This window comes from Maylandia zebra, linkage group LG1 (genome assembly GCF_041146795.1).
Source record: "Maylandia zebra isolate NMK-2024a linkage group LG1, Mzebra_GT3a, whole genome shotgun sequence".
NCBI classification, from domain to species: domain Eukaryota; kingdom Metazoa; phylum Chordata; class Actinopteri; order Cichliformes; family Cichlidae; genus Maylandia; species Maylandia zebra.
In genome coordinates, this window is record NC_135167.1 from 13785931 (window position 1) to 13811534 (window position 25604).

At 43.9% G+C, this 25604-nt stretch overlaps 1 protein-coding gene across 1 annotated transcript; it reads right to left on the reverse strand.

The window, feature by feature from the left end:
- Positions 1-516: 516 nt before the first annotated feature.
- Positions 517-24788, reverse strand: LOC112435162 (b(0,+)-type amino acid transporter 1). The gene is made up of 4 exons (XM_076881757.1): positions 24676-24788; positions 18865-19012; positions 13406-13648; positions 517-2862 (listed from the first exon to the last, which is right to left on the reverse strand). Exons 1-4 carry the CDS (start codon positions 24778-24780, stop codon positions 2810-2812), a joined length of 549 nt encoding a protein of 182 aa, XP_076737872.1. The 5' UTR covers positions 24781-24788; the 3' UTR covers positions 517-2809.
- Between the last annotated feature and the right edge of the window lie 816 nt (positions 24789-25604).

Genomic DNA, 25604 nt, shown 5'->3' on the forward strand with positions numbered 1-25604 from the left:
CATCTGAAAAAACCCAAGATTCCTGGAAGTATATTCTTTTCAAAGATGAGACCAAAGTGGAGAATATTTGGCAAAAACAAAAGAAATTATATCAGCACAAACACCTCACACCAACTGTCATGCAAGGTGGTAGAGCGGTAATGATTTGTGCTCGTTTTGCAGAGCCTGGGCACCTTGCAGTCATTGAGTTGACCATTAACTCCTCTATATACCAAAGCATTCTAGAATCAAATATGAGACCATTTATCCAACAACTAAAATTGGCTAAATTGAATCATGCAAGAGAGCAGTGATCCCAGCAAAGCTACAAGAGAATGAGTGAAAAACAAATAAAAAATATAGGTGAAGGAAATTTCCATCCCGGGTTTCCTCCGTGGCGTGAGCGATAAGCAGAGTTCTGTCCTTTCCTTATAAGATTCCTAATTATTCAAAGTAACACTCAAGTATGCCGTTCAGCGGGTTAGTTACAGCGCCGGGAGTAGCTTGGGAGAACAAGGAAACACAGACTGCTTCAGGTTGCTTTCCCATAATCAACTCAAAGGTTTATTAAGTACACAACAGCTTATATAGAGGAAAAAGGTTCGTGTGTCAGCAGGTTCTCAGTTCAAACCGGTACAGACCAAATAAGGAAACGTCTTCCTGCCTTGTGAGCAAAGAAGTATCCTTTGTGTAGTTTATCAGTTCAGCTACATTTTATGATCATCCCAGCAAAATACACTCCTAGACATAGAATACAGAGTTCTTTCATTAGTAAAATTCTGAAACAAACCACCTGGCTTTTTAACAAGCTCTTTTCTAAAAGATAAGGAAGGGAGGATGGGAGTAAGGAAGTGGTCTCGTCTCTGTGGTATTTTCGACCTTGGGGTACCAGCCTGTGATTCTTACACATCAATTCTTGGGTCAGAGAGAAAGAGTAGCTCTTTTCTGTATAATATCACTACAAAACAATATCCTGTAAATGCTACCATGGTATCAAAATATCACAACAGTTCCCCCCTTTTATCATGAAATGATAACATAGTATAAAGACAGAATGTAATAACATAATCTAAAGACAAATCATAAACGTAAAACAAATCATAAATGTAACTGGTCCTTCGAGCAAGCTTAATATCAAAAATTCTGAGAGCGTATACATGGTATCACACAACAGACAATAATCATCGAAAACATGCTGCAACGGTTACAAAGGCTACAATTAGTTCCTTCCATTTTCCAAACGTGTCCTGTAGCCACTTATCTAGCCACTGACCGTGGCCTGTATTGGCAATTAGTTCTATCTGCAATGCTTCAAGTCTATTCATAGCTTGTGTGAATGAACCGTTAGGGGCGGTATTATTGGGAATGAAAGTACAGCATACATCAACGGTCACTAGACCACAGGTACCGGTCCAATTAACAGGTAAAGCTAATCTAAGGGTATTATTGCACATCCAATAACCATTAGGGATTGCTCTAGTTAGGCGCGTGACCATGTGTGATTTAACTAACTCCCCCCAGTCAGTATCATTTAATACACCGTCTGGGGGAACAATGATCGATTCTCCGCTCGAACTTGAACTGTGTGTGTGTTCCTCCAGATATGATACAACTTCAGCCACAGAGACAGCTAGCCATGTCTCATTACAGCGTGCACCTGGGGAGTCAGAGAAAAATGTGTAGTTATCCTTTGTATAATCTATGTGGGTGTCTGGGCCAGTTAACTTTAGTCTGCGCAGACATACCATACTAGTATTAAAATGGAAAAGGATCTGTCCTAGGGGTAGTGAGGGCTTTAACCTATTCTTGGGGCGTTTCATTGGGGCGCAGGTCCCTGCGGTGTCATTAGATAACTTCAATAATTCGCCTAATGGAGTCTCAGGGTTAGTTGGTGTGTGTGTGTGTCTAAGTAGGCAGTCGAGAGGGCTCAGAGTCAACTGTAAAGTGTCTTTAAGGAGAGCATTATCTCCGCCGATTTTCTCTAGTCCCTCAGTGAGGGGGAAACCGGATATGGGGTATCCTACTATAACCTGTTCTGGGTTACCCTTTGAACAGACATAACAATTACTGTTTCCTAAATCACGAGCAGCTGTTCTAGCATTTTCATACCAGGAGTTAGCTCCTGCTCTAGGGGGTGCATAAAATGGTTTATTAGTGGCGTCTATGTTGCCATTTACTGATTTTAGGGAACGTGAGGAGCGTATTAAGTGGGTGTCTTGCAAAATAGAGCATGAGGTATTGTCAGCAAAATATGACCTGCAGAAATGTGAACATGCTTGCAGTCTACAATACAAGATAGCAAAGAAAAATCCTAAAGTTAATGCGATAGATATGATAAATAACCTAAATATATAAGAAAAACAGTTCTTCAGTCGTCTTCTGGCCTGGTCCCAGGTTCGAGAGACATAGAATAAGCGTCGTATGATGACAATGGGCATTTCATTTCCTCCATGATCAGGATGGAATGAGTCTAGCTTTATCAGATTAGACATCATGTGGTACTCTCGGCTTTCTGTTCCTGCTGGATGTTGAGTACCTTGTTCTTGTTCACGTGAAGGATCAAAGAGCTCTGAGCCTTGGCTCTTTCAGGCGTTGTGTGTTAATCAGTAATTGCGTGTGTGTATGTACATTGGATCCGGGCGCTGGCCCGCCGGAGATGTCGTCTGCTTGATCCGACGCCTGAGATGGTCCGATTGGGCTGGTCTTAACCCTGCTGGCATGAATCCACTGAGGTTGTCCGTCCGTAAGGATGCTGGTTCTCGTCACTGCCAGTACAGCCTGGGGGCTGGAAAATGCGCGGCCTCCCAGAGTGTCCTTGGTTTTAGCGGCTTCACCAACACCGCATCTCCTGGTCTCCACTGGTGGAACTGTGGAGGGGAGAGGCTGAGAGAGACAAACTTTCTGATAGTTATTATTCAGTGTTTCTACCAGATTGTGAACATAGTCGGACAATGCAATATACATCACCTTCTAATAGCGGTGCCCCTCTGGAAGCTGACCATGGTGTTGGAAACGGTCTTATTTCAAATGGAGATAATTTGGTTACTGCAGATGGAGTCATTCTAATCTCACAGAGGACTTGAGGAAGTAATTTGATCCAGGTCATTAAAGTTTTAGCACACTTTTGAATTACTTCTGATGTGAATGAAGGTCCTCTATCACTGTTAATTTGGTGAGGTATTCTGAATCTGGGTATTATTTCATTGCTCAACTTTTGACAGACTACTTCTGCAGTTTCTTTTGAGGTTGGATAAGCTTCTACTCATTTACTAAATTGATCCTGGTAGTACTTGCACTGGCCTTCAGTTTTACTGACCTGTTTTCTGGCGATAATCGTTCAGGATAGGGCTCCGGAAATAAATTAGAATGCATTGAACTTACAGTTCTTAAGTTGTAAACAAAGTCAGTCACGTAAGTACTTCCGCATGTTCTGGTTACGTAATCATGGAAGTCTTCACCGATTCGCGGACGTGAGTTGCACGTGACCGGAAGTGGGAGGCGTACTGAGCCGTTATTTGAAACTTTATATTTTTCTTTTTTTTGGTTTTACAGTTGATTTCGATTTTTTCTCGGACCTGTCTGAGTTTTTTGAATTATTCTGACCCATGTTCAGTGATTTCCAGAGGGGTTTACACGCTTTGAAGGATTTATGTTAGTATTTTGCTGTGGCACAGCTGAGGTTACTTTAAATTTTTGTTTGGGTGAGCAACTTCTCACTTAACGAGCAGCTTCTCGCAATACAACAGGCAACTTCCTGTGTCTTTCTGCTTTTAATTTACTTTATTCAAGGACTAAGGAAGTCGTCAGTGTATCTCTCTGGATCACTAAGTGAAACTTCGTCAGCATATCCCGTTTCTTTTATAGGTTGATCACTGAGAGAGGTATAATACGGTCTTATATAAATATAAAAGACGCATATTTACCTTCGTCAGGATCCCACTTCTGACACCAAAATTGAAGGAAATTTCCATCCCGGGTTTCCTCCGTGGCGTGAGCGATAAGCAGAGTTCTGTCCTTTCCTTATAAGATTCCTAATTATTCAAAGTAACACTCAAGTATGCCGTTCAGCGGGTTAGTTACAGCGCCGGGAGTAGCTTGGGAGAACAAGGAAACACAGACTGCTTCAGGTTGCTTTCCCATAATCAACTCAAAGGTTTATTAAGTACACAACAGCTTATATAGAGGAAAAAGGTTCGTGTGTCAGCAGGTTCTCAGTTCAAACCGGTACAGACCAAATAAGGAAACGTCTTCCTGCCTTGTGAGCAAAGAAGTATCCTTTGTGTAGTTTATCAGTTCAGCTACATTTTATGATCATCCCAGCAAAATACACTCCTAGACATAGAATACAGAGTTCTTTCATTAGTAAAATTCTGAAACAAACCACCTGGCTTTTTAACAAGCTCTTTTCTAAAAGATAAGGAAGGGAGGATGGGAGTAAGGAAGTGGTCTCGTCTCTGTGGTATTTTCGACCTTGGGGTACCAGCCTGTGATTCTTACACATCAATTCTTGGGTCAGAGAGAAAGAGTAGCTCTTTTCTGTATAATATCACTACAAAACAATATCCTGTAAATGCTACCATGGTATCAAAATATCACAACAGTTCCCCCCTTTTATCATGAAATGATAACATAGTATAAAGACAGAATGTAATAACATAATCTAAAGACAAATCATAAACGTAAAACAAATCATAAATGTAACTGGTCCTTCGAGCAAGCTTAATATCAAAAATTCTGAGAGCGTATACATGGTATCACACAACAGACAATAATCATCGAAAACATGCTGCAACGGTTACAAAGGCTACAATTAGTTCCTTCCATTTTCCAAACGTGTCCTGTAGCCACTTATCTAGCCACTGACCGTGGCCTGTATTGGCAATTAGTTCTATCTGCAATGCTTCAAGTCTATTCATAGCTTGTGTGAATGAACCGTTAGGGGCGGTATTATTGGGAATGAAAGTACAGCATACATCAACGGTCACTAGACCACAGGTACCGGTCCAATTAACAGGTAAAGCTAATCTAAGGGTATTATTGCACATCCAATAACCATTAGGGATTGCTCTAGTTAGGCGCGTGACCATGTGTGATTTAACTAACTCCCCCCAGTCAGTATCATTTAATACACCGTCTGGGGGAACAATGATCGATTCTCCGCTCGAACTTGAACTGTGTGTGTGTTCCTCCAGATATGATACAACTTCAGCCACAGAGACAGCTAGCCATGTCTCATTACAGCGTGCACCTGGGGAGTCAGAGAAAAATGTGTAGTTATCCTTTGTATAATCTATGTGGGTGTCTGGGCCAGTTAACTTTAGTCTGCGCAGACATACCATACTAGTATTAAAATGGAAAAGGATCTGTCCTAGGGGTAGTGAGGGCTTTAACCTATTCTTGGGGCGTTTCATTGGGGCGCAGGTCCCTGCGGTGTCATTAGATAACTTCAATAATTCGCCTAATGGAGTCTCAGGGTTAGTTGGTGTGTGTGTGTGTCTAAGTAGGCAGTCGAGAGGGCTCAGAGTCAACTGTAAAGTGTCTTTAAGGAGAGCATTATCTCCGCCGATTTTCTCTAGTCCCTCAGTGAGGGGGAAACCGGATATGGGGTATCCTACTATAACCTGTTCTGGGTTACCCTTTGAACAGACATAACAATTACTGTTTCCTAAATCACGAGCAGCTGTTCTAGCATTTTCATACCAGGAGTTAGCTCCTGCTCTAGGGGGTGCATAAAATGGTTTATTAGTGGCGTCTATGTTGCCATTTACTGATTTTAGGGAACGTGAGGAGCGTATTAAGTGGGTGTCTTGCAAAATAGAGCATGAGGTATTGTCAGCAAAATATGTCCTGCAGAAATGTGAACAGGTTCTCAGTTCAAACCGGATGGCGGCGTGTGAACAACGCGAGGCTCAGTGTCTCTCCAGAATCTGCTATTTAGCGGTTTTTTATCTACTTTTAACCGGATTATTCGTCCAGAATTGCTGTGCGTTGCTGACCTACAGCAGACAAGAGCTTCTGGACATCTGGACTCACAACTCCAACAGTTTTATCGCCGATCTCCGACTCATCCCAGAGATCTCCAGAACACCGGAGGCTGCCCACTCTCCCCGGCCGGGCGGAAGTGCACGCAGACGGCGCCGAGATCGTAAACAAAGGCGAGGTAGGCGCGGAGGGCTACGGGCTAAGCTAAAGCTAACACCACACCGGCTGCCTTTACCCAGTATTTTTCTCGCCAATGTCCGTTCTCTGGCAAACAAAATGGATGAGATACGGCTCTCCATCACTAACAACAGACGGATTATGGACTCAAATGTCATGTTTTTCACCGAAACATGGTTGAACAACAGCTGCCCGGACAATGCTATCGAGTTAGCAGGACGCCACACACACCGAGCCGACAGGCTAGCAGATGACTCCGGCAAGACCAGAGGTGGAGGTTTGTGCATTTATATTAACAATGCTTGGTGCATGAACTCCACTACTACTGAGAGTCACTGCTCACCTAATGCGGAGTTTTTAATGGTCAAATGCAGACCTTATTATCTCCCCAGAGAACTCACTTCGATCATACTCACTGCCGTGTATATCCCCCCCGACGCTAATGCTAGGTTGGCCATGAAAGAACTTTCTGCAGCCATTAACAAACACCAGAATAAACACCCCGAGGCTGCTTTTATTGTTGCTTTAGACTTTAGACCATGTGTATTCCAACCTGGCTGGAGCCTACAAAGCCACACCCCTCCCCCACATTGGACAATCGGACCATCTCTCCCTGTTCCTTACACCTAGGTATTCACCACTCATCCAACGTGTGAAACCTGCTGTGAGGACAATTAAAGTGTGGCCAGAGGGGACAGAGGCAGTGCTCCAGGACAGATTTAAAAACACAGACTGGAATATGTTCACCCACACAGACCTGGACCAGTACGCATCATCTGTACTGGATTACATCTCCGAAACCACAGACAGTGTCACCACCCAGAAACGGATCACCATGTACCCCAACCAGAAGCCTTGGATGAACCGGGATGTTCGTCTCCTCCTGAAGGCCCGCAACACTGCCTTTAGGTCAGGAGATGCACACGCCTACAGCACAGCCAGGGCTAATCTAAAGAAGGGCATCAAAAAAGCCAGACACCATTACAAAAAGAAGGTAGAAGAACACTTCTCCAACTCCAACCCCCGACGAATGTGGCAAGGACTCCAGACCATTACAGACTACAGGACCACCAAACCCTCCCCCGCATCCTCTGATGTCTCCTTCCTCAACGAGCTCAACAACTTTTATGCTCGTTTTGAGCGAGGGAACCCCACAACCACAACCAAAGCAGACATGACGCCAGACCACCAACCTCTGACTCTCTCCCCCACCGATGTAGGAGCGGTGCTGAGCAGGATCAATGTCCACAAGGCTGCAGGTCCTGATGGCATCCCTGGGCGTGTTCTCAGAGCGTGTTCTGGGGAGCTTGCAGGAGTGCTCACAGACATATTCAATCTGTCCTTGGCCCACGCTGTGGTACCGGCCTGCTTCAAATCCACCTCCATCGTCCCGATACCCAAAAACTCCAACCCATCTTGCCTCAATGACTACCGCCCAGTAGCACTCACCCCCATCATCACTAAGTGCTTAGAGCAGCTGGTCCTAGCACACTTCAAATCCTGTCTCCCCCCCACCCTGGACCCCCACCAATTCGCATACCGCCAGAACAGGAGCACAGAGGATGCAGTCTCCATCGCACTGCACTCTGTCCTCTCACACCTGGACAACAACAACACCTACGCCAGAATGCTGTTTATAGACTTCAGTTCAGCATTCAATACAATCCACCCCTCACAACTCATCAGGAAACTGACAGACCTGGGCATCAGTTCCCTCATCTGCAAATGGTTACTGGACTTCCTGACCAACCGCCCCCAACATGTCCAGCTGGATAACCACTGCTCATCTACCATCACAATGAACACCGGTGTACCACAAGGCTGTGTGATGAGCCTTTTCCTCTACTCCCTCTTCACCCACGACTGCAGACCTGCTGATGGTTCCAACACCATCATTAAGTTTGCAGATGACACCACGGTGATTGGCCTCATCAGTGACAACGATGAGGCCGCCTACAGGGAGGAGGTGGATCGTCTGGCTGAGTGGTGCGACACAAACAACCTGCTGCTTAACACCGAGAAGACCAAGGAGCTCATCGTGGACTACAGGAGGAATGCTGACCCACATCCACCCATCCACATTAAGGGGACGGCTGTGGAGCGTGTGAGCAGCTTCAAGTTCCTGGGAGTCCACATCTCCGAGGATCTCACCTGGACGACCAACTGCTCCAAGCTGGTCAAGAAGGCTCACCAGCGCCTCTTCTTCTTGAGGACTCTGAGGAAGAACCACCTGTCCTCAGACATCCTGGTGAACTTCTATCGTTGCACCATCGAGAGCATCCTGACCAACTGTATAACAGTCTGGTACGGGAACTGCTCTGCCTCGGACCGGAAGGCGTTGCAGAGGGTCGTGAAAACTGCCCAGCGCATCGCCGGAGCACCACTTCCTGCCATAAAAGACATCTACAGGAAGCGGTGTCTGAAAAGGGCTGGGAAAATCATCAAAGACCCCAGTCACCCATCACATGGACTCTTCACCCTCCTGCCCTCTGGGAGGCGCCACAGGAGCCTCCGGACTAAGACCACCAGGTACCGGAACAGCTTCTTCCCCACAGCTGTCAGACTCCTGAACTCTGCCTCCTGACATCTGACCCACGTTAAACTCATGGACTGAACATACACACACACAATGGACAACTGTACCCTCAAACACACAATAATAACATGGAGTGAACCACCACTCACAACCACTAGCACTTTATATAGCCTCTGTAGAAACTATCTACACCCTCACTTATCTTAACTGCACTACTGTATAGCTCTGTGTAAATAATCATTCTGTACATTCAATAATCTTTAATCCTACAACTGTTTACAACTTGCATAGTTCCCATTTCTGTATAGCTGTATATCTCAGATTTCTGTAAAGTTATTTATTTCATATTCTGTATAGTTTTTCATATTTATATCCTGTTCATAGCTTGTACTCACTACAGCCTGTACATACTTAGTTATAGAATATTCACAACATACTTCATACCGTGTACATTATAACATACCATAATAGACCCATTTCTGTAATATACTTACATATCTATATTTACTGTAATATATCTATATCACTAAAGCACTTCTGGATGGATGCAAACTGCATTTCGTTGCCCTGTACCTGTGCATGTGCAATGACAATAAAGTTGAATTCTATTCTATTCTATTCTACAGACCAAATAAGGAAACGTCTTCCTGCCTTGTGAGCAAAGAAGTATCCTTTGTGTAGTTTATCAGTTCAGCTACATTTTATGATCATCCCAGCAAAATACACTCCTAGACATAGAATACAGAGTTCTTTCATTAGTAAAATTCTGAAACAAACCACCTGGCTTTTTAACAAGCTCTTTTCTAAAAGATAAGGAAGGGAGGATGGGAGTAAGGAAGTGGTCTCGTCTCTGTGGTATTTTCGACCTTGGGGTACCAGCCTGTGATTCTTACACATCAATTCTTGGGTCAGAGAGAAAGAGAAAAACAACTAGTAAATGGGCCTTATTGAGTAACTCTTTTCTGTATAATATCACTACAAAACAATATCCTGTAAATGCTACCATGGTATCAAAATATCACAACAATAGGTATATCTGTCACTCAGTAAAAATTCAGCCCTTTCTAGCTGAAAAGCAGTGGTAGGAGTCGTGCATAAACAAATGCCCAAAACCTCACTGAACTGAACAGTATTGCAAAAGCAGTGGGCCAGAAATCCTCCATAATGATGAAGGAAACTGAGAGTCATAGAAGAAATGACTAAGTTAATTTATTGCTGCCAAAAGGGGTTTTACAAACTACTGAATCGTGGAGTGTATTCCAGTTTTCATACACTGCTCCTGCATTTGGACATAGCTATTTCATCATGAGGTTGTAATTTAATGGTTCTAGATCTAGTAAGATCTAGATGATTTTTTGCTCATCTCCTGTTATGTAAAACCTTAGAAAGAGGGTACACTTTTTCACATGCTTGTACTAGCAATGTAATACAGAAATGCATAACTAAAAACAACATACTCAACCAGTACATCATCTGTAATTGTATAGAAAGCTAAAATAGTTTCACAGGTTCATCATCAAGGCCCACGTTTCTACCTGGGCCTTGATGGTTATGGTATCTGCTTACTAAAAATATTTTAGTGTAATTTGTTGAATGCTGCCTGATCTGGATACATCAGTAAGGTTATTTGAGATAAAATGCAAGCAGTTTGAAGTATGTCATTTTTAAAAACAAAGATGTAAAACAGTTTTGTTCTTTTCTTTTCTGAATGCTGAGGATGGTGCCCCTTATTTGAATTCAGAAGAGCAGTACTCATCATATTATCACATATAGCCTGAGAAAGTATGAAACCAAGTGAATAATTACCATCCATCATAAGCCCAAAGCCCATTATAAAATGCAAGTCCAATTGCTCCAAAAGCTGTCTTTTTGTGTTAGCCTTGTGACAGACTGGCGATCTGGCCAGGTCACCAGTCTCGCCCTATGGTAGCTGGCATAGGCTCCAGCCCCCACATGGCCCTGACAAAGATAAGCAGAAGAGAATGGATGGATGGACACAAACCGCACAGCTGGTTTAACTGCTGGCACAGATAGTGGCAGCTGAAATGGCTGCGATGCATGTGGAGCAAGCAGCAGAGCAAAGAGAGCAGCTGTGGAGACTTCAGGACCGAGCATCAGGCACAGATTTTGGGGAGGTGGGTGAGGGTCACTTTGCCACCGCCCCCTCGTCCACTGGCGGTGATGATATACTGGATGGGGGAGGGTGACGACCCTTGGGTCTTTCTGGAGGCATTCAGAGCCACAGGCGTAACAGTGGCAGAGTGGCTCAGATGGCGGTTCTGAGCCTGCCGCTGGCCTCACGACGAAACTTTAAGGGCATCTGCCATGGATAACTTGGGCCTCTACCCGGAAGACCATCACCAGCGGTTCCGGGACAATCAAATGATGGCAGAGGACCAGCTGTTCATATGGGCCTGGAAGCTGCATGACACAGCAGTGAGGTGTCTGCAGCCCGGCCATCAGAGGGAGAGGCGTGGCAATGATGGTTCTGGAGCAGTTCATGGACGACCTGGAAATGGCACGTTGGGTCCGCTGCCATCAGTCAGCAAGCTTGGAAGCCACGGTCACCCTTGCAGAGGACCACCTGGCTGCACGGACCGAGGCAGCAGAGATCCACAGCCAGCCAGGAGACCACAGCTCATGCAAGCACTGAGATAGAGGCTCCCTGGCCCCTCCTTAGGGGAGCAGCAACTGGTGCTTTGGGCCACAAACCATTTTTCACCTGGTCCGCTTGCCCAGGCCCTGGAAGGAGCAGACAATGTATCCAAGCCACGGTGGGTGGCACAGGAGTGCTGGAAGTGCAGGCGGCTGGGATCTGAGTGTCTGTTGAGGTGTTTCACATACCTGGGGCTCCAAACACCTGCCCTGGTCCAGGAGGGATGTACAGCATTCCAGTAAGTTGTCAAGGGGGTACACGCCAGGCTTTGGTGGACACGGATAACACACAAACCCTGATCCACCAAACCCTAGTGGCGAATCCACTCTGCCTTTAATAATGCCCAATGGCAAATGGGCTATTAATGAAGGCAGAGTAGATGGAGGTGAACTGTGTTCCTAGGGATCTTCACAAGTATCCCATTATACCTCTGCACATAAAGTTCAAAATAAAAATGCATACAGTGAAGGCTGCAGATAACTCACGTCTATCCCCTATTTCTGGGAACAATTTGCTAGGGATGTGATACGAATGGCTATCCGGTGGATGGTCTACTCCAGGTATTACCTCCTGGAATGCTCATCTGTTTCAGGTCATCTCCTGAGTTGGGATCATGAAAGTGATACTGACTGATCAGGGCACATGATTCATGTCTCTCACACACTTAAAGAGTTGTAGGAATTGTTGGGAATTAAATCTGTTCAGACCTACAGTACGTCTACCACCCTCAAACTGATGAGTTGGTGGAGTAACTGAATAAGACTTTAAATTCCATGATTTGCAAGTTCATTCACAAGGATGAATGCAATTGGGATCACTGGTTAGACCCTTTGTTATTTGCAGTGAGGAAGGCTCCCCAGGGCTCCACAGGACTTTCAGCCTTTGAGCTACTGCTTGGCAGAAAGCCATGGGGGGTGTTGCACCTGATTAAAGAAAACTGAAAGAAAGGTCCAAGCCAAAAATGAGAGTCAATGCATCCTGGACCTGAGAGCAAAGCTGCACACTTTGAGGAGGTTATCTGGGGAAAATTTGCTCCAGATCTGGTAACGTCAACACTGTTGACTCAGGCAGTTTTCACCGAGAGACAAAGTACTTGCATTACTTCCTTCTTTAAGCTGAACGTTACTCACCAAGTGACAAGGACCCTTTGTGGTCACACTACAAGTGGAGGACGTTAACTATGAGGTGGTGCGCTTGGGGAGGAGCCACACAAATATGTCACCTCCACATTGTGAAAGCATGAAGAGAGGTGGAAAGCGCTTCTCTGGTGAGCCTGGTTAAGAAAAGGCTCAGCATGTGCGGAGCATGTGCAATGGGTGGCTGGGATCCTGGAGTCCCTGAGGCAGCTGGGTTCAGATCCAACCTGAAGAAGTGTGCAGTTGAACAGAGGGAGGTCCAGTATTTGGGGTACCACTTTGGGGGCGGACAGGTGCACCCAAAGATGGAGAAACAGCATCCATCACAGCCTGCCCATGTACTACCACAAGTTCATGCCCGGAAGGGTGAACCAGATCTGGTCCAGTGGATGGAGTGGTGTCAGGCGGCATTTGTGTAGGTGAAGAAGCCCTTCTTTGGGGAGGTCCCCACACCTTACTTTTCCCTCCCTTTTTGTCCTGCAAATGGACACCTCGAATGGAGGGCTGGCCATTTTGTCCCTGCAGGTAAGGGGGGTAAAGTGACCGATCTTGTACATCAGCCAGAAGCTGACAGAGCGAGGAAGAGCTGGTGACAGGAGAGTGGAGTCAGCTGGAAACCTGACTCCTTTTACCCCAAAACACTGTGGAAGCGCAACAAACAAAAGAAACACATAGCAAGAATACTGTGTGGTCTGAGTCATGTGTAGGCTTCACAGTTAGCTTTAATCATTTTAATTTCAATAAAAGTTGTTGTTTTTTTACATCTGCAAATTGGGCAATGACATTGTTCTGGACACCTTACAAATAAGGCACACATTAGCTTGAAATGGCTAATATGGCCTGAAAATCGTGGTTTCCATTGTAAAGTATAGTCATGTATGAACTTCTAAAGTGACTCTGTACTTGTGTATAGTTTATTGCTGTCAAGCATGAACTTACATATAGCCGCTGCTGCTAGACACTTGGTGACAATTAGAGGTGGAGAGCAGCCAGGGTAGAAAGGAGTAGAGGCATATTCTGCAAAGCTCAGTGTGATGATAGCAAAGGATGAAGGCTTTAACACCATAATAGTTGTCCAGGAGTAAAGGTAGGCAACAATAGAGCCAAAAGCCTCCATGAAACAGGGGTACTCGCCGCCTGATTTGGTGATCATGGTTCCAAGTTCAGCATAACACAGTGCTCCTATACAGCCACACATAAAATCACAAAAACACAGAAAAGAAAGTTGTAAAACAACACAGAAGAAGGGACTTTCAAAACTTGAGTCCATGCATTCAAAGCAGTGGTAAGAAACCTTGCATGTCTGTGACACTCATATATGCTTGGTCATTATATCTCCCTTGCTTCTTATGCTCTCATGGGGCGATTGTGGCTCAAGAGTTGGGACTTTGCCTTGTAATCGGAAGGTTGCTGGTTCGAGCCCCGGCATGGACAGTCTTGGTCGTTGTGTCCTTGGGCAAGACACTTTACCCGTTGCCTACTGGTGGTGGTCAGAGGGTCCAATGTCCGGCAGCCTTGCCTTTGTCAGTGCACCCCAGGGTGGCTGTGGCTACAGTGTAGCTTGCCATCACCAGTGTGTGAATGGGTGGATGACTGAATGTGTAAAGCGCTTTGGGGTCCTTAGGGACTAGTAAAGCGCTATATAAATACAGGCCATTTTCAATCCCGTTTACCTCTCCTTTTAGTTTTAATAAGCTTAAAATAAATGGTTTTAAATTTGTTTATTTCTAACTTTTTGTGTTACATTGCAGGTGCTTGTGCTTCCAGAAATAAATTTTATATATAAATGTAATATATATATATATATATATATGTATATATATATATATATATATATATATATATATATATATATATATATATATTAGGGGTGCAACGATACACAAAATTCACGGTTCGGTTCGGTTCGATACTTTGGTGTCACGGTTCGATATTTTTTCGATTAAAAAAAAAAACGTTCATGCCTTTTTAATTTGTCATTTATTAAATTTTCACGGCACATTCCGCACCACATCTCTGTGCGTTCATCATTTGTTTGAAGCCAGCTCACCTCCTGCAACTACTTTTCCGAGAATACGTGCTTCTTTTGTGGTTCGGACTCCTTCTGACATTTCTTTGGAGGTGGAAGAACATCACAGTAATTGCTTAAAGGAGCTTGCTTCTTTGACATCTTTAAGAGTTCTAAACAAATGTCTGTCCTCCTCCTGAAAATCTTATGTATGCAAACACGCGTTGCAACTTCTTATCTTGTGCCCGTTTTTTATTTTGACAGCGAATGCGCACCTGCGGACCACTTATGTGCAGCCCTGGTTATTTCGCTTGTCATATTGCAGCCACAGAAATTCTTTTGTCCATGAAACCATAAAGCTGCACTTTCTTTTTGCCTTATAGTCTGATTTGTCATAACTTTTCCGTTTTGTGGTAAGCTTTTCTTTGGCTGTCACTTCTTCACCCTGACCTGTCTTACTTGGCTCAGCAGAACTAAAATATTGTGGTGAGCTCAGACAAGGAGGAGACGAAGGTATCGTTTGGTCTTGCTTCCCGTGAGCTAGCCAGGGAGCACAGCCGTTTATTGACATCTGCAGAAGAACACTGCCGCTAGCAAACTGCTCAGCGCGGCAACAGCACAGCAACAACAACACACAGGGCGCCCTCTGACCCCGGAAGGACACACCGTCGCAGCGAGAGGGCGTCACCCGTCACTATGGCAACATAAACAAAACATAACTGTACAAACAGAACCCCGAACAGCCCTGACCCGCTACAATATGTATCCTGCTGCTTTTACACACGCACCCACATAACGCTCAGCGATTCTCTGCGCGATCAACCTCTCACATGTTTAAGCTTGCTGCGGGAGATTTCACTTGTCATGTTTGCATAGTAAGCTAACGATTGATAAGACGATGCCAGAGGAATTGGTGCGCAAATTATCATCACTCACCAATCAGTGCTGTCGCTCTCTATACACAGTTCACGCGATTGCAAAGTGAAAGCAAAAAACAAGCGCAAATTCAAACGCGATTTCAATATGTCACATATTGACAGTGGCTCACCAATGCCAATGACATAATTACCCAGCTACATTTCCGAAAGAATGCAAAACCATTGACATATATTTTTCCTTCCTACGATAGCCCGACGGGCAGGGCAGAGATAGATTTTGGTAGCCCGACTGGAAAAATCGGGATGTCGGCGATTTTGCGAGCCCTGTATCTGATTGAGGAATCACTCATCTTTGGAAAAGAAAGTTTATTACAGAGAAATGGCTCTTTCCAAAATAAAAGCTATACTATACGCTTCGTCTGGGCTATATTCTCAGCAGCATATTAAACATATCAGGTCCCCATAAGAAGAATCATGTGCTAACGGCTGTCTAAATGACTCGGGTAAAGTTTGTAGCATGCGTGCTTGTTGTTTTTGTCTGCTTCCACTTGTCTTTGCACTAGGATGATGTCGGTGTAAATGTGCAGTCATATTTGTTGTGTTCCCACTAGTGCTGTCAGCGTAAATCTCGTTGAAATGACGTTAACGCCACAACACGGCAAATCTCCGTTAACGAGCTACCGCGGATCGCCCATGCATGGGGCTGGACGGCCAACACCTTAACGAGCTAACTGCGCTAACACACTAGCTCCCACCCATGTAATTGAGCATTGCGTGGCACATCCAACATACTGTTTTACTTTAGTCCATGACGCGCTTACCTTCAGGGTCATACGTCACATGAAAACCAAAATAGTTCCAAACGCCAAATCTGAATGAGGGTGGGGGAGGTTCAATTTGCCATGTTGCAAGGAGAGCTTAACTTCTGTCTCGCTAGCTTGCCCTGCGCTCAGTGAATCTGCTTTCGACTACTCCGCCTAGGCTGCACTGTGGAGCGCAGATCCACTGAGCGCTCAACACAGACAGCATCGTCAGAAGGAAAGTTGATAAAATAAATAAAAAATTTATTTTGTATTGTTCGATACATATGGGTACCGAACCGAAAGCACTGTATCGAACGGTTCAATATCGATACGAGTATCGTTGCACCCCTAATATATACACTCAACAAAAATATAAACGCAACACCTTTGTTACTGCTCCCATTCCCCATGGGATGGACGTAGAGACCTAAAATTCATTCCAGATACACAATATAACCATCCCTCCCAAACAGTGGTCACAAATCAGTCCAAATGTGTGGTAGTGGGCACATCTGCTATATTGAGATAATCCATCCCACCTCACAGGTGTGCCACATCAGGATGCTGATCTGACAACATGAGTAGTGCACAGGTGTACCTCAGACTGCCCACAACAAAAGGCCACCCTGGAATGTGCAGTTTTGTCTCACAGCAAAATGCCACAGATGCCACAAGCAATGAGGGAGCGTGCAATTGGCATGCTGACAGCAGGAATGTCAACCAGATCTGTCGCCCGTGCATTGAATGTTCATTTCTCAACCATAAGCCGTCTCCACAGGCGTTTCAGAGAATATGGCAGCGCATCCAACCGGCCTCACAACCGCAGACCTCGTGTAACCACACCAGCCCAGGACCTCCACATCCAGCAGGTTCACCTCCAAGATCGTCTGAGACCAGCCACCCAGACAGCTGCTGGAACAATTGGTTTGCACAACCAAACAATTTCTGCACAAACTGTCAGAAACCGTCTCAGGGACGCTCAACTGCATGCCCGTCGTCCTCATCGGGGTCTTGACCTGACTCCAGCTCGTCGCCGTAACAGACTTGTGTGGGCAAATGCTCACATTCGATGGCGTCTGGCACGTTGGAGAGGTGTGCGCTTCACGGATGAATCATGGTTCACATTGTTCAGGGCAGATGGCAGCTGAGAATGTCCCAGTTCTTGCATGGCCAGCATACTCACCGGACATGTCACCCATTGAGCATGTTCGGGATGTGCTTGACCGGCGTATACGACAGCGTGTACCAGTTCCCACGAATATCCAACAACCTCGCACAGCCATTGAAGTGGAGTGGACCAACATTCCACAGGCCACAATTGACAATTTGATAGACTCCATGCGACGATGTGTTGCACTGCATGAGGCAAATGGTGGTCACACCAGATACTGACTGGTTCTGGGTCCCCAGACCCCCAATAGCGCAAAAAACTGCACATTCCAGGGTGGCCTTTTGTTGTGGGCAGTCTGAGGTACACCTGTGCACTACTCATGATGTCAGATCAGCATCCTGATGCGGCACACCTGTGAGGTGGGATGGATCATCTCAATATAGCAGATGTGCCCACTACCACACATTTGGACTGATTTGTGACCACTGTTTGGGAGGGATGGTTATATTGTGTATCTGGAATGAATTTTAGGTCTCTACGTCCATCCCATGGGGAATGGGAGCAAAAACAAAAGTGTTGCGTTTATACTTTTGTTGAGTGTATATATATACATATATATATATATATATATATATACATTCCATCCATCCATCTTCATCCGCTTTATCCGAGGCCGGGTCGCGGGGGCAGCTGCCTAAGCAAAGAGGCCCAGACCTCCCTCTCCCCAGCCACCTCCTCCCGCATATCCGGGGGAATACCAAGGCGTTCCCAGGCCAGCCGAGAGATATAATCTCTCCAGCGTGTCCTGGGTCTGCCCCGGGGCCTCCTCCCGGTGGGACATGCCTGGAACACCTCACCCAGGAGGCGCCTAGGGGGCATCCTTTTCAGATGCCCGAACCACCTCAACTGGCTCCTTTCGATGTGGAGCAGCAGCTGCTCTACTCTGAGCCCCTCCCGGATGGCTGAACTTCTCACCCTATCTCTAAGGGAGAGGCCAGCCACCCTTCGGAGGAAGCTCATTTCTGCCGCTTGTATCCGCGATCTCGTTCTTTCGGTCACTACCCACAGCTCGTGGCCATAGGTGAGGGTAGGGACGTAGATCGACCGGTAAATTGAGAGCTTCGCTTTTACACTCAGCTTCCTCTTCACCACGACGGACCGGTGCAGCGTCTGCGTTACTGCAGCTGCAGCCCCAATCCGTCTGTCGATCTCCGGCTCCCTTCTCCCATCACTCGCGAACAAGACCCCGAGATACTTGAACTCCTCCACTTGGGGCAGGAACTCATCCCCGACCCGGAGTGGGCACTCCACCCTTTTCCGGCTGAGAACCATGGCCTCAGATTTGGAGGTGCTGATCCTCATTCCCGCTGCTTCACACTCGGCTGCGAACCGTGTATATATACATTATTATATTTATATAGTGCTTTTTGAGTCTTTTCTAGTACGGACTACTCAAAAGTACGGATACTGTGTGAACTTGTTCCTATTTTGACCATCATTATTTGTCTACATGACTTGAAAAGAATATTAGATTCCTGATATAGCAACAGAACTGGTTGCTGAATACAATGAAATATGAGTTAAAATGTTGGTCTCACCAAGAGTAGATAACACGCCGCAAGCAGTCCAGATTAGGAGGCAAGGTCCCACAGCTCCCGAGTACAGCAAAACAGACTTTGGGGAAATGAAAATGCCTGAGCCAATCATAGTCCCCACAATGAGACAAATGCCACTCAGCAGACCAACCTAAGCAAGCACATGGAAAATAAAAAATATTAATGTGTTTTTTCAGTTATTTAATGTCAGTAACTGTTTTCAGGAAACTATCATTCCCATGTGTTCTATAACATCATAATTATATTATAAAATAATATTTTTTTTAGCAACACCGGTTTAATGCGTGGCTGTGCTTCAGCTCTTGGGATCTGAAATAATAGTGGAAATAGTTGATGCACCATTTCCGTGTCATATTTTGATTTTAAGTTGGTTGACAGCAGCAGTTAAACTCAAGAACTGGTTCAATCAGATATCATTACATTGCCATGCTGAGTGAGGCAGAGTAAGCTGCTAAAGACTAAATTAAAGATGAAGAAGTCCCTTATCATTAAAAGCAAAATTCTCACATCTCACAACATGTGAAAACAAACAGCAATGCCACTTTTATAGGTAATTTCATTTTTTAGTCACTATAGATAGATCAGGCAAGAGATAAGGGCAATACCCAGCAATACCTAGTCATGAAAAAAAAAAACAGAGAGGCTTGTCATCTCTATACTTGTTTAGAAATTTCCCAAGTATCCTTGAGAGGAGCAAAGAGCTGGTTTAATGTTCCTCAACCAGAGTGAAACCACATTTTTTATTCTGAATCTGAGGTCCAACAAAGGGGCAGACTCTTCTCTTTTGTACCCTTGCATGCATCTTGTAAGGGAGGATACAGAGTATGGTCCCGTCTTCATAAAAAGGATGACCACCACTTTAGTTTGCACATTCAAAGACACCACCTTGACCACAATGTTTCAGAGGCATGTCAGCACACACCCTGATATCCCTTTGTTGGTGTTGATCTGATATCATCATAATAATTTTGGAGGAGGATCCAAAGATCAACACAACAACCAACAACCTCTGAGTTTTCAGTTAGTATTTTCCAAGAATTTGGCTAATCCTATTACATTTTCACAAGTAAACCAGCATGAGTAATGTAAACTGGCTAAAGGCAAACCTAACTTGATAGTATATTTATTATATTGTATTGATTAATAAAGAAATACAGAAAAGACACATCCTGGGGTTATTGAATCCAGGTCACTGACCAGTGTCCGTGGCACCAAAGCGATAATTAACTAGTTAACTAGTAATTAAAAATTACACACTCTTTCAATTCTAATTGTTTTTTTTAATCAAAACATAATAGAAAAAATGGTTTCACAAAACATTAAATTATACTTTTTCATTTATTTAACAAAAATTAAGCCAAAATTCAAAAAGCAGTATGTAAAAAAACTGTCATGGTGCTGGGTCGTTGGCCCAGCGTTTTGTGTTTTATGATTATTTCCCTCTGTTCTAGTTATTCTGTGTCCTCCCCCCTTGTGTCCGGTTCGGGTTCTAGATTTCCTGTTTTGTTCTGAAAGTCTGTTGTCATTGTGTTCAGCTTGTCTCCTCCGGTCCTCATGTGTATTGGGTTCAGCTGTTCTTCCCTCCTGTGTGTGATTACCCGATTACCTTGTGTGTGTATATTTAGTGGGTGTTGGTCTGTGTTCATTGTCGGCTCGGCTGTGTTTCTTGGTATCCTGTTCCTTAGTCTGCGTCTCTCTGCTCCACTCTCCGTTTCGTTAAGATTTCAGGTTTGCTCTTTAGTTTCTCCCAGTTTAGGTTTCCGTTAGTATTTTCTCATGCTTCGTTGCCTGTTTCTGCCACTGCCACCTTGTAAATAAACGCCACTCATATCATCAGTTGGCTGCCTGCATTTTGGGTCCTCCTTTCCTCCACACCACACGGCTCACCCCGCAGCCGTGACAAAAACAATAATAGAAAACTAAGTATACCTCATTCAGTGAGAATTGAGTACCAGCCAACTGCCAATGATCAAATACACTTTTACACAATTAACTGATCATCAGCAAGTATGACCACTTCTAAGAGCAGAAACATTGTCAAGTTGTGGGTCTGAAGCATTCAAGTGTCTGATAACACAATGTTGTAAAGGAAAGACATTAGTAAAAATGTTAAAGAAGCAATTATTACTGCCAATAAATCTGAGGTTTCAAGACACTTCCCAATGTTTTCAACAGTGACTTGAAAAAGTAATCAGTAACTAATTACTGATTACGTCCCCTAAAAAGTAATCTCATTACTTTACTGATTACTTGTTTTCAAAAGTAATTAATTACTTAGTTACTTTAAAAAAAAAACATGATTTACAACCTGAATAGGTAATAAAGCAATAGATCTTTCAGCCCAATTCTACTTTCTCTGCATAATCCATCATACAAAATGTAATCAAGTAGAAAAGTCTCTTTTTAAACTTGTTTTATTAGTTTTAATCTTTTAACTTTATCCATCAAGCAAAAATTAAATTATAGGCAACATTCTCTGAGTGGAAGAAATTTGTTTGACATTTAAACCTATTTTCTGCGCATTCCAGCACATAAAATAAAATATTTTTTGTGTTTACACTCAGTCTTTCGAATAAATGCAAGTGAAACAGCAGAAAATAAATTAAATCAAAGACTCAGCGGTCCTGTTGCTCTATTTTTACCTGTATAGCAGGCTGATGTTTGCCCTGGTGCAGGTGTGCCGCAGCGGTCAGTGGAAGAATCCGCGAGTTTGTCTGTGAATTTCCCATTCCCTGGTAGTATTTGCCGGTGCTTGCTCGGAAGTTTAGGGGTTTTCTTCCCACGCAGTGAGCAGCGGACCCGCTGCTCTTCATCCTTTGCATGGACACTGCGACGGCGGATCTCCAGTCACCCCATCCCTGGACACTTCTCTACGCCGACGATGTCTTCCTGGCCGATGAATCGCGAATAGAACTGCAATACCAAACGCAGCAGTGGAAGACTCGCCTAGCTGACTTCGGCCTGAGGCTCAACACCAACAAGACCGAATACTTAGAGGCTGGCCCCCAGACCGACGGCACGATCAGCGTCGATGGAGAAGATCTGGCGAAAGTACCTCATTTCAAATACCTCGGATCGATGATCAGCAATGACGGCGATATCCTACTAGATGTACGAGCCAGGATCAACGCAGCGTGGATGAAATGGCGCCAAGTCACCGGCGTCCTGTGTGACCGAAGAATGCCCAATCGCCTCAAGTCAAAGATCTACAAGAGTGTAGTGCGCCCCGTCGCCCTCTATGGATCCGAGTGCTGGCCAGCCACCGCAAAGCACGAACAAGCCCTTCACACGATGGAAATGCGGATGCTGCGATGGTGCCTAGGCCTGACACAATGGGACCACGTCATGAACACCGACGTTAGAAAGAGGATGGGAATCGCGCCAATCACAGATAAGATGCAAGAAGCGAGGCTGCGGTGGTACGGACATGTGGTACGGAGAGATGAGAACTCAGTGGTGAGAACAGCACTGCGGCTCAGCCCCCAAGGACGTCGACCTAGAGGCAGACCAAAGCGGAGATGGATGGACCGAATCAAGGACGACGTGAAGAAGATCGAAGCCGATCTGACCGACGCCCTTGACCGACCCAAGTGGAGACGACTTTGCAGAAAAGTGGACCCTGCAACCGAGCGGGAAAAACGCTAGGAGAAAGAAGAAGCAGTGAGTAGCGGACGCTAATGTTTTTGTCACTTTTTACGGAATGAAACTCAAAGTAAGGTCAGTACTTCCACGCTTTAAACGCTGCACGTTCATACTCTCTGATCTGATCTGCACACAGCTGTTGCCACGAATGTTGCACTCGCTTACGTCATTGTCATCAGACACGGTTTTAGTAACGCAGTAACGCAGCGTGCTTACGGGAAAGTAACAGTAATCTACTTACCTTTTTTACAATAGTAATCCCTTACTTTACTCGTTACTACAAAAAGTAATCAGATTACAGTAAAGTGTTACTTGTAACACGTTACTGCCCATCTCTGGTTGTCAAGAGTGAGTATTCCAGAAAATTCACCCTAAGGTCAGGCTGTTTGGTGCTCGGAAAAAAGACCCCCCAAAAAACAAGAGCTGCGTCTTCCATAGGCCTCCGCTAGCATGTTAAATGTTGCGGATCATGACAGTGCAATTTGAAAAAGACTATACAAACATGGTTTGTGTAGAAAGGTTGGAAGGAAAAAGCATTTTGTATCTAAAAAGAACATGGCAGCATAGCTGAAGTTTGACAAGTTGCATGGGTTGCCAGGTGAAATTGTAGGGTAAAAATGTCCTTTAGGCACACCATATCAACACAAACAACTTTTGACAAATGTTTAGCACACTAGTGGAAGGGTAATGGTTTGGGTGACTCAGCCACAGGACTTGGGCACCTTGTAGTCATTTAGTCAACCACTAACTCCTGTATACAAAAGTATTCTAGAGTCAGATTTATCTGTCCAACAGCTAGCCTGACCAAAAGTGAGTCATGAGCCAGGAGAATGACCCCAAACACATCAGCAAATCTGTAACAAAGTGGCTGAAAAAAAGAAACTAATCAAGGTGCTGAAGTTCCCTGTCTAAGTCTTGAACCTAATTGAAAAGCTGCATAAACAAATATCTACAAACTTTAGAGCACTGAAGCAATATTGTAAAGAAAATTAGGTAAAAAAAATCCTCCACAATAATGTGAGAGACCAATAAGATAATAATTACTTCAAGTTATGGCAAATAAAAGTGGTTCTACAAGATACTGAATCATTGGGTGTACTTAGTTTGTCCACAAACTGCTTCTGCATTTTGGCTCAGTTTTTGGTAAATAAATAATGAAACATTATAATATGCTATGTGTTGTTGTTCATTTAATGTTTATTTAAATCATTTTAGTACCTGGTAAGGACTGGATTTTTTTTTTTACTGTCTTGAATTAGGATTGATGGAGGGTTACTTTTACCATGACTGTAAATGCCGATATAATAAAAGAAGACACGCAGCAGAATTACGTGTGCGCGCGTGTTTGTGTGGGGGGGGAAGATATGCGTGTATTCACATCGTTTATGTTAATGAGAGTGTGGGGAGTGAGTTGGAGGGTGGGGTGAGCTGCTTTTAACCATGTAAAGCACTTTGTGCTACATTTTTTTTGTATGAAAAGTGCTTTATAAATAAAGATTGATTGATTGATTGATTGAAGAAGAAATAAAAAAGCAATATCACATAAAAACAAGTCTATAAAATGTGTTTAAAGAAGAGACCAAAGTAACTGATTTTCCAAGCCTTATCTCTTCAGGTAGGTCATTCTAAAGCCTAGGGTGTGGTCACTTTTAGATTTATGCTTCAAATGTGAGACGGCCTCCCAGAAGGGCCCTACCTGAGGATATAAGGATGCAAACATTGGGTAAAATCTTAAAGATCTATTAAAATAAACAGCGATCTGGTGGGGCTTGATATAAAGATACAAAGCCAGTGACTTTTCTTTATGCCAGAAAGAGAATTACAGAAGTCTGCAGGAAAATATGTGTGAATGGACTTTTCCAGGATGAGAGCAACGACTATCATAATCCTATTTTAACCTGAGAAAACCTTTCAGTTCCCATAAGTTTATTTTAGGTCTTATGGAGCTTATTAGGCGTCTGGATTGCACTGCTGAGTGGATGATTATGGAGTTAATCTGTAGAGATGCTTGCTGTGGTACTGCCTGGTACTCAGTTCCAAGGCTCTATTATTGTAAAAGGTAAGGATGATCCTTTAGTGTGAAAATTTAGTGAGACTTGTTCTCAGGAACCTGCATGTATATAAAAGTCAAGCACACTGGTTCATACTTACATCTTTTTGAAGGGCAACGGCCTTCACCACCTCCTTGTTGTCTTTGGTAAGGTCAGTGGAGCCATTCTGTGACTTCTTTCTCTTCCTTATTCCACTTTCATCCATAGCAACACACTGGTCTATGAGGTAACATAAGTGTTGACACACATTACAGACCACTTGCATTAACTTTTACAGGAAACACATCTTTGTTGTCCCTATAAAAGGTTATCATGACATGATAACGTTTAGAGGGAAAACTATGCTCTTCCATGGGCAGTAAATGTTCCCCTTCATCAAGATACACAGTGACTCTCAGAAACAAGAGCTCACTAAAAATCCACTCAAAGCCAAATCAAAACTAAATTTGTTCACAAATTGATTCCCATAATCTTACAGATTTAATTACATTACCAGGAACAGATATGGCTCAATTGCACAAATTTTGATTTTAAAGAGTTTCACTACAGTATTAACCTCATGCAGTGATATCTTAGACTAATCATCAATAGAGCAGCTCAATAACAGCCTTAAAGAGATCACTGAAATATCTTTAGAAGGGTTTTGGGTTGATTTTAAGTTTATTATAAGGTGATTCAGCATGTAAGCATTGTTTGTGTGGAGCTTTTAAACAAATATAATAGCAATTTTTAACAAATGTCCCTTAGAGCTGTATTAACTGTAATCCTTAACATTCATTAACTATTTGAGAGTCAAAGGGTTAATTTTAGTGATTTTTTTGTGATTTGTAAAATACAATTTAAAAGTAGAACATTTGGATTTGGCGCTCTTTAGTGCAGTAATGATCAGCTCATATGCTTCATATGCTTTTTAACTGGGAAAAACTGTGAACATATTAGTATTCTAAACATAGACCCCAACTTAAAGTCAAACTAGGAGAACTGGTACAGACTGGCAGTAAGTCAAACATTATAAAAAAGAGTGGGAAG

What these genes read in the sequence shown, in the direction of transcription:
- LOC112435162 (XM_076881757.1), bottom strand. Translation starts at nt 24,780, where the DNA reads ATGGATGAAAGTGGAATAAGGAAGAGAAAGAAGTCACAGAATGGCTCC. An exon ending in CCGTTGCCCTTCAAAAAGAT is followed by an intron (nt 19,013 to 24,675) that starts GTAAGTATGAAC and finishes GTGCTTGCTTAG; the next exon opens with GTTGGTCTGCTGAGTGGCAT. An exon ending in CGGCGTGTTATCTACTCTTG is followed by an intron (nt 13,649 to 18,864) that starts GTGAGACCAACA and finishes GTGGCTGTATAG; the next exon opens with GAGCACTGTGTTATGCTGAA.